At 44.2% G+C, this 12,145-nt stretch overlaps 1 protein-coding gene across 2 annotated transcripts in view; it reads left to right on the top strand.

The window, feature by feature from the left end:
• EXOC4 (exocyst complex component 4) overlaps positions 1 to 12,145 on the top strand; it is a 1,827,849-nt gene that overhangs the window by 806,529 nt on the left and 1,009,175 nt on the right. For both annotated transcript variants that reach the window (XM_086918922.1, XM_086918920.1), the window contains exon 10: positions 4,968 to 5,064. In XM_086918922.1, the coding sequence (XP_086775048.1) occupies positions 4,968 to 5,064 (97 nt within the window). The remainder of the gene's footprint in view (positions 1 to 4,967; positions 5,065 to 12,145) is intronic.

Raw genomic sequence — 12,145 nt, 5'->3', positions numbered from 1 at the left:
GTAGTTTGTGGAGCAGTAGTGAGAGGGTGGGGTGAATGTGGGTGAAAGAGTAGTTGATGCCTTCTTTATTTTGATGATCATTGATATTATGGAGTTTTAGAGGGTCCAGTTAGAGTTTGAACTATCCTTAAGTGCCCTAAAGGAGGCAACACGTGAGGCATGAGAAAGTCTGAGTAGATAGCAGTGAAAGGAAGAGTGTTGTTAGTAGGAGTAGAAGGTTTAAAATGGAACGAGTATGGTGGTGATATTGTTTGAAGAAGGCTATGTAGTTAGGGCTAGGACAAGACAAGGGGGAGGGTGGTGGTTAAGTGCATAGATGTAGAGGGTGAGTGATTGGGTTGACTGAGTGGGGGTTAAGTGTATAGATGTAGAGGGTGGGTGAGTGATTGGGTTGACTGGGTAAAGGTGGGTAATTTAGGGTAACACAGGAGGAGGAGAGTGAGATAAGTGTGGCATATAGGGCGATCTGATTACATGGCTGTTACTTGTCAGAGAAGGGAGTTGTTTTTTTTTGGGAAGATGGGAGTAAGCGAGGTGCGGAGGGGGTACACGGCATAAGTGGAGTGCTGAGTGGGCGGTGGAGGGAGAGCAAAAGCTTGGTGAGTAGAAGGACGAGGCAGAGAAGGAGGTTCATATAGGCGGACCGAATAGGATACTAGAGGACCATATCAGTTTGTGTGGGGTGAAGATGACTCAATTTGGAACAGATTGTTTTGAGTAAAGTTCCAGCAAGCATGTACGTTGTGATGTAATCTGTAGTTTAGTATGGCATGCAACATAATTCTGTTGGTAGTTGTTGAAAACCATATATTCTTGTAATCGGAGATTTGTACTTGTGTGTGTTTATTTCAGTCTTTGCCTGGTGCATGTGTTATTCTTTTGAATTTGAATGCTGTTTAAAGTTCTAGTGGTCACAATGCCCCCTAATATGAGTCACTTGTGATTATGATGCTTCTTCCTTGTTCTGTGTGTGTTGGTTAATTTTTCTGGTGTGTTGGTGGCTCAGTTACTAGGTCATTTAAGGACTGGGTATGTATGTGTTGGTATTTGTAGTGCATGAACATAGCTTGAGAGGAGAAGAGCGGCCAACAAAGGGCATGGCCCACAGGAAGATCTAGTTATTGGGGGAAGGTCAGGTGTGGACTGTCAGTTCGGCATAATACACTTTGAAGAGGTGTGCCTTCAGCTATTTCCTGAATTGTTGGAGAGTTGGTGCTGATATGATGTTGATGAGGGTGTTGGTCCTGATCCTGCAAGTATGAACAGAAAACCTTGCCCTTTGTTTTCTTCCTTCTTGCAGTGTTTTGTCTACATTCTTAGAATATCCTGGCTGCTGGTCTCGCATTATCCCACAGACATTGCTAGTTTGTTTGACAGGTAGGCTGGGGTTTTCTTGTTGAGGGCTTTATAAATGAGGCAGCTTGTCTTAAAGATTATTCAGGCTTGGAATGTGGAGCCCTTCAAGGTCTTTTTTATGTGGGTATGTTCTGGTGGAATTTTCCTTGGCGAAGTATACTACTGCCTGGAGGATACCTTCCAGGGGTGTTAGGGTAGTATCGGGAGGACCGCTGACCAGGGCATTACTTCCGTGCAGATGGAAGAAGACTAAAGCTTCCACAGTTCTGAAGTTATCGTGCAGGTGAAACAGCTTCCTTTCTTCAAGAGGAAGATTTGGATCCAAGCTGTCTTGGTCTTCATAGCAATGTGTTGTTCGAATGAGACATCTGTGTCATGGGTGATTTCCAGATATTTAGCATGGTCTGTCAGCTGAGGGGTGAGAACTGCTAGGGTTAAGTTGGGAAGCTAGGTTTGAATCTGGGATTTCTTTGGTGCAGTTAGGAAGCAGAAGGAATTAATTCGTTTTGAGGTTTAACTTCAGGAAGTTAGTTGACACCCAATATTGAATGTGTTCAGGACAGGATTTGATTCCCTCTCTGTCAATTAGAGAGAATATTTTTAGGTAGATTTGGGTTGCTGCTTACGGATGGATCTTGATGTCGCTTTCTGCAAGAATAGATCCAAGAGATTCCATGTATACATTAAAGATGATTGGAGAAATGATGGAACCCTGGGTTACTCTGCACAAGATGGGGTTTGTCCATGATCTTGTGGAACCTTTTTACATGATTTGGCACCGGTTAATGAGATATAATGTGAATTATTTTAAGACAGTGTTTAAAAATCCCATACGTGTTTTAACAGTGTCATTGGAGCTAAATATTAGACTGTTCTAGCAGGATCAGGTGGCAGAGGTTTTCTCCAGTCGCTAGGAGTTATTTTCAGTTACTTTCAGAGTGGCTCTCCAAGTTACATTATGGTCTAAAGAGCGATTAGTAGTCCTGTTAAATATTGTTCTTGTTCATGTACTCCTGGAGTTTAGTTGCGACTGCTTTCTCAGTAATTTTTCCTTATGAATGGAAGGCATTTAATAGGGTGGACGTTTGTGATGTGGGCTTACACCCACGGATCATTTGTCTTGCATAAAAAGGATCTGACCTGTATTAAGGGCGTATGGTAATTGTCCTTGGCTTAGAGAGGCATTAACAATGTGTAGAATGGGTGTGAGGGCCTGTCCTTGGAGCAGTTTGATGATGGAGGAAAAAAGGGTATCCGCTTTGTGGGAGGTTGCCTTGAGTGAGTTCAGGATTTTGGAGAGTACAGTATGCGAGACTGGATTGTAGGAGGTCCAGTTGGTGGTGAGGCAATGAGAAATGGCTGGAAGTGAGTGAACACGGAAATGGTTATGATGTTGGATATTATATTGTTGATATTCTCATTGAAAAAGAGGTTAACGGCATCAAATCTGTCAACTAAAGCAGGACTATGGGTCCTGGCCGATGATTGCTGCAGTGTTTGACAACCTTGAAGAGGTCTTTGCTTCTTTTAGTTAACTCTGTGGTGGTGGTCTTGTAGTAGGACTCTTTAGCTATGATGATGTGGGATTGTCTATTAGAATGGCATGTTTTGAGGTGAGTGAGGTCATCCAGGAACTTTAATCTTCTCCATTTCTTTTCCTGTTTTCGATAGTAGCATAACGTAACGTGTGTATTTGTAATGTGCACGTTCACCCAAGGTTATCTTGGCACTGAATAACAGATGTTTATAGTTACCCAACTCAGTGGTACTCATCGACCTCAGAAGCATGAAAGGCTGAGTGGACCCACCAGGATTTGAATCTGTGACCATGAGGTTGAACACGGGCCCCTACAGCGAGTCCATTAGTCCACTAGCCCACCATACCTGGTTAGTAGGATTATCTTTAAATTTATGAGTGTCCCAGAGTGCTGAGGGCTTTGACTTGGTGGGTTACATTTTCAGTGGAGCATAGTGTTTGACACAGTTCTCATTGTGGTATTGTTGATATTGAGAAGAGTCTTGACGTCTGTGGCGGGCTAGACGTTTTCTAGCTGGTTCTTCTAGGATTTTTTCCAGATGGATGTCTTTGATTACAGGATTATTTAATTTGCTTCTGGAATTTCAGATTTCATTATTCAGACATCATGTCTCTCACTCTGGTGATGCAGGAGTTCAGCTGCCTGGTTATTTTACCTCTTGATTTCAAGATGTTGTGAATTCGACATCTTGTGTGTCACTTTGGAGCAGTGGAAACCCACTACCAGAAGTTAAGATAGTCTTTTTTAAGAAATCTGTTCCAATGCGATAGGTGGTTCTGACAGTAAGGGCCCAGCTAAGGGGATTGAGGATTACTAAACAAGAGGCTCTAAAATGTCACTCCCAGTTGGCAATTGTTGACCCCAGGCTGCACCCTACCGGCCCCACAGTAGTGAGATGTGATGTGAGTCCAAAGGAGAGGATGCCTAGCCTAAAACGAGTATTGAACCACAATATATAGGGTCTATGAGGTAAACCCATCATTGCATTAGGTCATTCCAGGGGTTGCTAATCTGACAACTGTATAGTGTCTTTGAGATAAACCCAGAGGCAATGGTAGTCCAAGCAACCTTGGGTTTTCACTCATAGTATAGGTTTTAAAGGGTGAGGTCAGTGGAGGGATATGGCTTTACAGAGTTAGGTCAGTGGAGGGAAATTGTAGTTCACAGTAACAGGAGACAATATTGGACTGAGTGTTATCCACTTGGGCAGTTGTGGTACATTTTTTAGAGGATCAAATAGGAGGGTAGGGAGAGGGACTGCATTTGTGGCCCTAGGTCCTTTCCAGGACCACAAAAAAGACACTATTATCCTCTTAGGAGCGGATTATCCTGTGGTAATACAATATATCCAGTGTGCTGAAAATCTTGCGGACTAGAAGCTCATATGCAGAGTATTCCCTCGATAAAGAAGTCAGGATTGTCTGTTCGTGACATACCTTAGTATCTTCCAGCATATAGACTTGATTTAAGTATGTACTTGAGAAGGTTGTTGCTGTCCTACAATTTTCTGGCAGGGGGAAAACAAGGCCTTTGAATATCCGACTGGGGTCAGTTCGGTTAAACATGAAATGGATGAAAAGCTAACTTGATCTCGGTGATAGTAATTGTTCTCAGCCAGTGGCATGTGTAATTTAATAATCTTGAAGGAGTTTTACTGGCAACATAGGTCTCTAATTAAAGCACCCAGCCTAAGTCCGTAACCTTTGTTATTCTGAGAAGACCAGACTCGGTAACAAATCTACAGCTCACAAGGAGGTGTCTTATTCCTCCAGGCTTGAATAATGTGCATTTAAAGGTTTATTTGAGGTATTTGTGTCTTTGATCCACCGTGGATCACACCACCGCCTTCAGATTTCTTTTGATGTGGGGCGTGCTGTTCACTATAAGAGAGCCGAGCCATCACTTGGTTAGTATCCCTTTCTCAAAAAGATCCAGCAGCTGAGTGTTACATTGCAACAGTTTGCACACTGTGCTGTTGCTCCATCATCATCTGTGCATGGCGACCTGTTTTAATGGCAGTGGTAGTGTTTTGTTTGTATACTGATCTGAAGAAAATTTTCTTTTTGTCCGTAGGAGGCCCTGATGATAACTTAATTGAAGGTGGTGGAGCAAAGTTTGTCTGCAAGCCTGGTGCCAGAAATATCACAATCATCTTTCATCCCTTACTCAGGTAAGGTGTGACACTAGTTTGTTATGTATTCTATTATTAGACAGGCCCTTTTCAGTCCAACTTTTGAAATAACCGAATGTTTGCCACTGAAATAATTTTACCAACCGTGGGTAATTTCTTTAGTCCTATAGAGCTATTTGCTGTGATTTCTGTATCAAATGTAATGCATCTACCTAGACGGACGCAAATTGATATATTTATTTATTACTGTGGCCATTTTTTGTAAATTGTTCGGAAGTTAGGCTGAAATAATATTGCTGGAATTCAATCTGTTCTTTTTGTAATTTAACTCAAATGGGAGCAATGTGGGTATTGGGGTCCATCCAAAATCTTGGCTGGATCTTTAACTCTGCCCACCTGCAGCTTTATTAAATCTTGTTTTGCAAATCCAGATTATTTATTGTTACCCTTCATGACTACCACACATTTCAAATCACACTAAAGCACCGCAAACTGTGTTGCTGTGTCCCTGCTGAAGATGTGTATGGTGCTACCTTAGTATTTCTAACTTATCCTTTAATGTCATTAAGAAAAGGTAATGGTAAATGTATTAGTGTACTGTATTCATATTATGGTTTGTAGTTCTAATAAAAAAAATTCAAGAAATTACTGTTTATTTGTCCCATGTCATCCTAAAGGAATAAATACCATAATATGAAGGATCCACTACAAAAGTAGCACTGGCTTGTAGATTTCATATATAACCCCCATTGAGCTTGAACAGATGCTGAGAATGCAAAATAATGTAATCAATCTGCCAGTAGCTTGCGCATTAGATTAGAAAGTGGCATGACATAAATTAAAGCAGCAGGAACATTTTTATTTTTCGTTGCAAATCTTTTTATTGAACATTTTCAGAAATATAAAAAGGAAAAGACTGCTTTATCATCAGTTAAGGGTGAACGCGTGACAAAATCAGAAGCAGCCAGACAGAGCATGAGAGTAGAGCATTAAAGTCTTTGACTATCCCACCTTATCCCAAGCAGTAGCACAAAACAAGCATCAAACCATATTCGAGGAGTGCAGCAAAATGGGAAACTACCCTCCTCCCTTCCAACCACTTGGAGGTAGTCCATTTTGGGGGGAAACAGTTTGCTTAAAGGCAGGGATAACCTGGGGTCTCAGAGCCAAGCGGAATATGAGAGCCCAACAATCGGGAGATATGAGGCTCGGAGCCAAGGACTCAGCCCGGGAGATTGCCAGGAGGTCATTGCTTGATGGGCTCTGGTCTTTCTAGTGTGTAGTGGCTCAAAGGGAGAAATGGAAGACAATGGCCCCCATGTTGCAGGATCCCCTACCACCTTAGTCAAAGAGGTGGAGTACTTTCAAGTACAGGTGGTGTAAAACAGAAATAAAATCAGTGTAGATACACTGTGAATTAATGGTTCCCAACAAGGTGACATTTTATGATTTATCAGCAGAAAGATCCACCTACTGGGTACACTCTGAATGGGATCGCTGCTACTTTTTATGATTTTCTAATCGTATGGCAAAGGGCTCTACTACCAAAGTGGAAAAGGAGAAGGGAAACAGGACACATCTGCCTAGTGCTTCTCTCGTGCTTCTCTCGAGTTTTATGGGGGCCATGCATTGGCCATTAAGCCTGATTATTGCTATAGGGAATGAGTGTTCTACCATGATTTTATCAATAATCACTGGGCCGAGTTGTATTGGACTGCCCTTAGAAATTCCCAACTAACCTGATCAAAGGCCTCATAAGCGTCCAAAGGAAGAAGCAGAGTAGGTATATGACGTCTTTTAGTTTTTTTGACCAAGTGTACAAGTTTCCTGAGGTTACCTCCTCCTTGGTGGTTACAAATAAAGCCCACCTTGTCAGGGTCTATCAAGTCCGGTAGGAGGCTCTAGAATTTTTATGAAGAGTTTAGCGTTGGTTTTTAGTAGGGCAGTGGAGCAGAAGGATGCACAGTTAGTTGGGGCTTTTACTCGTAGCTTTGCACATAGATGGCTTTAGGCTTGTGCTTTGGATAAAGGAATTAAACAGTGCAGTCAGCAGTTCCTTTAAAAGTGAGAAGAACGCTTTATAGAAGTCCACCGGGAGACCGTCTGTTCCCTGGATTCACTCAATGGCATACACTTAAGAGCTTTGTGAGTTTCTTCAGGTTCTATAACGGCTTCCAGCAGTTCCCTGGGGGGGGGGGGGGGGGGGGGGGGGGGGATAGGTGTCCAATCACGATTTTGCTGGTTAGCTTGGATATCAGTAGAGCCTTTGTCTTTCCACCTTTAAAGAGATTGGTAGAAGTCAAGGAAAGCCTGTTGTTTCGCTGTCTCTTTTATTGTTCCGGTATCAACATGGGTTTTAACCTAATGTATGTTTTGGGTCTGTGTGGACAAATTTTAAACGATAGAAATGTGCTTACCTTACCTCCCTTGTCATAAAAGCACGGTCTCAGAGCTAGCAGTGATTTTCCACCATCAATCTGTGCTATTTAATTTCACCCCTTAAGATATCCAGTTTTCTTTGATTCTGTTTGGAAGGGAATTGTTTGTTCAACTGTTCATGAACCCTGATTGCAGACGTGAGGTTTTTCTCAAGAAGGCGTGCGTATCTGGCCCTCTCTATCTCAATCGTAACGATGGAGCCACTGACAGTAGGTATAAAAACATCCCAGAGGGTTAAAAGTATTATATCCAGTTGCAAATTATGTACCAAATAATCCTTACTAACGGTCTCAGTAGTTGCCATGATTACTGGGTTCCTCAGAATGTGTGGTTTCAGTCGCCAGCATGGAGGTCTTCCGGTTATCTAGTGCCCATGCCACCAAGTGTGTTCCAGATGCACATGGGCTGAGATAGAAATTTCAGATTTTCTGCTAATGCAGAAGCAAGTGTTTTATAAACATAATCAATTCTATAACCTGAGGAATGGATGAGCAATTAAATAATCTCGGCGCTCTGGGTGTGACGCCAAGCATCAACTAGGCCCAGTCCACTGATCTCCTTTTTAAGGAGTGCTGACATTGCCCTTATCGCTTTGATATGTGTTTTGGTGATTGGGTCGTGGGACAAATAAAATCTCCACACACAATAATATCCCCTTAGGTGTCTCTCAATTGCTCTTTCAGTAGGCCAGTAGGGTACGTAGAAAGGAGCCTTTGTGCAACATTTGGCGCATCGAGATTTAGCATCGTCAGCATGTTCCAGTTCTCTGGATCTTGAATATAAGATGGGCTTCATCTCTAGCTACTGGCTGCCGGTTTTGATCTATATGGCGCAATCAAAGTATGATGCTGCCTGCCTTTTTGCTCATAGAGGAATACCCAGTATTTATTTTTTATGCAAATGTGTTTCTTGTAGAAAGATGATATTAGAGTTATGATGCAAGAAGTACCTCCAAATCTGTTGTTGTTTATTTGAAGAGGTAAGCCCACCTACATTAAACAAAAGGAGTTTGATTGAGCGTGTAGCATCCATTATTGTGTATAGATGAGGTTAATGGCATGTGGCTTAGTATGTGTTGATTTTAGGCGTGTCAAATCTTCCAGTGCGCCACCCACCACCCACCCCCTACCCCCTTCTCTCCTCCCGAGATAAACTCCAGGCGTACTAATGAAGCAAAATAAGATTAGTAAAACAACCCAGGGGCCCAGAGGGCCAAGCCTAAAATCCCCTTCCATGGTAAGTAGGAGCTTGTCCCAAGTGAACCAGCAAGAGTGGCGACAATCATAGGTGAGGATATTGGCAGGTGGAGGAGAGACCATGCATATAGGCTTCTTGAACGTCGTCATAGAGATTAGTTAATAAAGAAACGCTGCTCCATGCGGAATTGGCTTGGCAAACCTGGTAGTGTGTATCTAGGAGTCTGCGTGCCTCTCTGCTTTTGGATATTGAGAATGTTGTGGAGATTGTTTCTTCATGTTCTGCAGGTGTGAGATAACGTCTGCCTTTGCTTCTTCAAGCAATCTTTGTGTGTCCCTGTATGGCCTAGGATGGTGTCACACTGTTTGCCTTTCGGACAAAATTCCTTGTGTTCTGACAGCAGACCCTGGGCATTGTCCCTAGCGTCCTCTCCTGAGGCAACCCCAGCAGTGTCTTTGCCTCAGAAAGGGATCAGAGTTTTACCTTTCAACTGAAAGATTAGGCTGAAAGAGTGCCACCATTGGAATTTCACTTTGTACTTTCTGAGATAGTCAGTAATGGGTCAGTAATTCCAGTGTTTCTTGAGTGTGATGAGTGACAAATCTTGGAATAGTTCAATAGTGGAGCCTCTGAAAAAAGTTCTGCTTTTCCTCTGCCAATTCGAATTATGACTTTGTCTTCAACGAAGTGAACGCAGGTAAGAACATTAGGGCATCCTCCACTCAGTTTGAGTGGCATATAGTCCTGTGCGCCTAGTCTAGCAAAAGAGGCGGAGCTTTAGATTTATCTCTGATGGCCTGGAGCAATTCTCTAGTGAAGGTCATGATGTCATTGCCTTACGTACCCATAGGATCCCTCCAATGTGGATATTGTTGCAACTGCATCTCTTTTGCAGGTCATCTTGCTTTCATTATAGTTCAACATGTTGGTCCTTTATAGTTCGAATCCTGCTCCAGAGCATCTCCTGATCCTTTGAACGGGCATCTGCTGATCACTTAAGATCATCTACTTTATTACCCAGATTGGTACCATCTTTTCGAACTTCATGTAAGGGCTTTGAATTTCTTTGTGATGGAGACCATTTCAGTGCTTCTAGGGGATTTAACAGCGTGACCAAACAGATCCCGCAAGAGGATCTCAGACTGGCTGTACTTCTCATTGATGGAGAGGAACCAATTGGGTGACTTGTGGCTGAGGAGTGGAGAAGGACTCCTAGGTCGGCTGGGCTTTGTATATGCAAGGGCTCTCTGTTCATGTAATGACTTCCAGTACAGCTCTGCCTTGATAGTGTCATGGAGCCGCTATTGGTGTGTGTTACATGGAGCCCACTACTTATGAGCCAATGTGGGGCGCATTCTTTTTTTATTTTTTTTTTTAAACCTTTATTGTAGCATTCAAGAAAATACAAGCATGGGCCTACAACCGCGGGGGCCGGCCGCTAGATAAATTTAAAACACTGATATTACAGTACTACACAGCTCATCAGCCGACAACCCAGAGGTTCGGCAGCGATTCAGGACAAAACTGGTATAAGAATGCACAACTAAGTTTCAAAATGAGTCAGAGGTTTCGTTTTATATTATATGAGAGAGGATCAGGTGCCATACACTCAAACCAGATAATGCGGTGGACAGGGTAAGAAACAGGATAGACATATAATAACCACTGTGATGGAGAATCGGCGCCAAAGCATACAGATCGATGCAAATGAACACACAATATACATTCCATGTTGCGCCAATTCTCGGAGCCTGCCCACCCGGAAATCGGATATCATAAAAGCATGAGCACTAGATACAAGCATACAATAAAAGTCCGAATGATTCGTAGCTATACTGATCCTTAAGAAAGAAAGAGAAGGAAAAGAAAGGCCATAGAAAATAAAAAAGGCAAAATAAAAAAAAACCCGTCCAGCCCCCCACCCTGCACCCCTGCAGATGGTTACAGCCTAACCCCACTAGCAGCGGGCCTGTCGCCCCTATTAACTAAAACCCTAAAGGAAGGAAAAAAGAATGGAGGAGGGCATAGACATTTGGGCTCCCAGCCCCTTTAGACCCCCCGCCAAATACAGCCAACCCCTATCAATAAAAGAACACTTATGAGAACACTATAGAAGAGAGTAGAGGGTACCGGAAAACACCGCCCAGCCTCTTAGAGCAAACAGTTACAGGTCGAACACTTGTGAAAGCCACTCCAACCCTTCCCGACCTAGTCAATCTTAACCGAGGCCCTTCCGAACAAGAACACGAACCCCTCCCATCGAGACCCAAAGGCACACAAAGAGGTAATAAAGGAGAAAAGAGTCATCAAAAATCAATCCATGGCGACTCGCAGGCAGTGGGTCCACAGGAACTTTAGACGCTGAAGAACTCTCTCTCCTGGATGAACAGTCCCAATGTATCCTGCACAGGAGTCGTAGAGTCACCAAGAAAAGAGAAGACGACCACAAAGTGAAAGGAAAGTCACAAACAGAAGTCTCCGGGAGGGGAACGCCCCTTGATATCTCCAGAGCCGATAGTGGGGGAAGGTTCGGTGATACCATGACATCCTCGGGAACACCGTCTCCCAGGGCACCATCCGATGGTTCCAATGCTTGTTTCCTCACCGGGCTCTCGCACGGAGTCAAAATGGCCACGGTTTGAATGGCTGCAGACTCCTGTTTCAACCGTAATGCCGGGTCCGGTTCTACCAGGAGCATCTCAGATAGGCGCGAGTCCAATTTGCTCAATAAGATATCCACCTGTGAGCGAAACGCCCAAATTTCCGCCAGTACTGACCTCAGCGATGGCTCATGCATCGTTCGATCCACGGTCTCATGCCCGATATCAATCCCAATCACCTCCCCGGGTGACTCCAGCATCCTCAGGGGGGACAAACAGGATCGCGAACGTGCAGATGCGGAGGGTGACCGGTCCTTGCTCGCAGCCACGGTTCATACCGTTAAGGCCGCAGGCCAGAGGCCCCGAACCACGAACCCGGGTGGCCCCGATACCGGGCCCGCGGGACGTGAACCCCCACTCACAGCCAGCAATAAGCAGAATCACTCCTCCATCAATAACGAGCAATAGAGACGGTCGCCGCCAAATTCGGGCTTAAACAAAGCCTCCACTCCGGTTGACCGGACCCAGCCTGGTTCTTCTGGCCGATGTTGTTGCACTGCAGCCCGGCTGTGAAAGTACTCGAGGCCCCGGCTTCACCGCTGGAGCAGGCCTCAAACTTCAACACGACAGAACTTCATCCAACAAGCCGATAAAAGTTTCCGGATTTCACCATCGGAGTGGGGAACAGTTCATGCACACAGAGACCAGGCGTAAAGTCAGGATAATGTACAGGATATCGCGGCGGGTTACGGAGGTCGGCGGAGCCGGGAGCCTAAGCAGCCATCTTGTTTGCTGACGTAGCTCCTCCCCCCTGTGGGGCACATTCTTGAGGGCATAATATGACCCTCCCAGAGTCTAAGCCAGAAGCCTTAGTTCCCACCGGG

This window comes from Lissotriton vulgaris, chromosome 1_1 (genome assembly GCF_964263255.1).
Source record: "Lissotriton vulgaris chromosome 1_1, aLisVul1.2, whole genome shotgun sequence".
Taxonomy (NCBI): domain Eukaryota; kingdom Metazoa; phylum Chordata; class Amphibia; order Caudata; family Salamandridae; genus Lissotriton; species Lissotriton vulgaris.
This window is presented reverse-complemented; position numbering and strand designations above follow the sequence as displayed.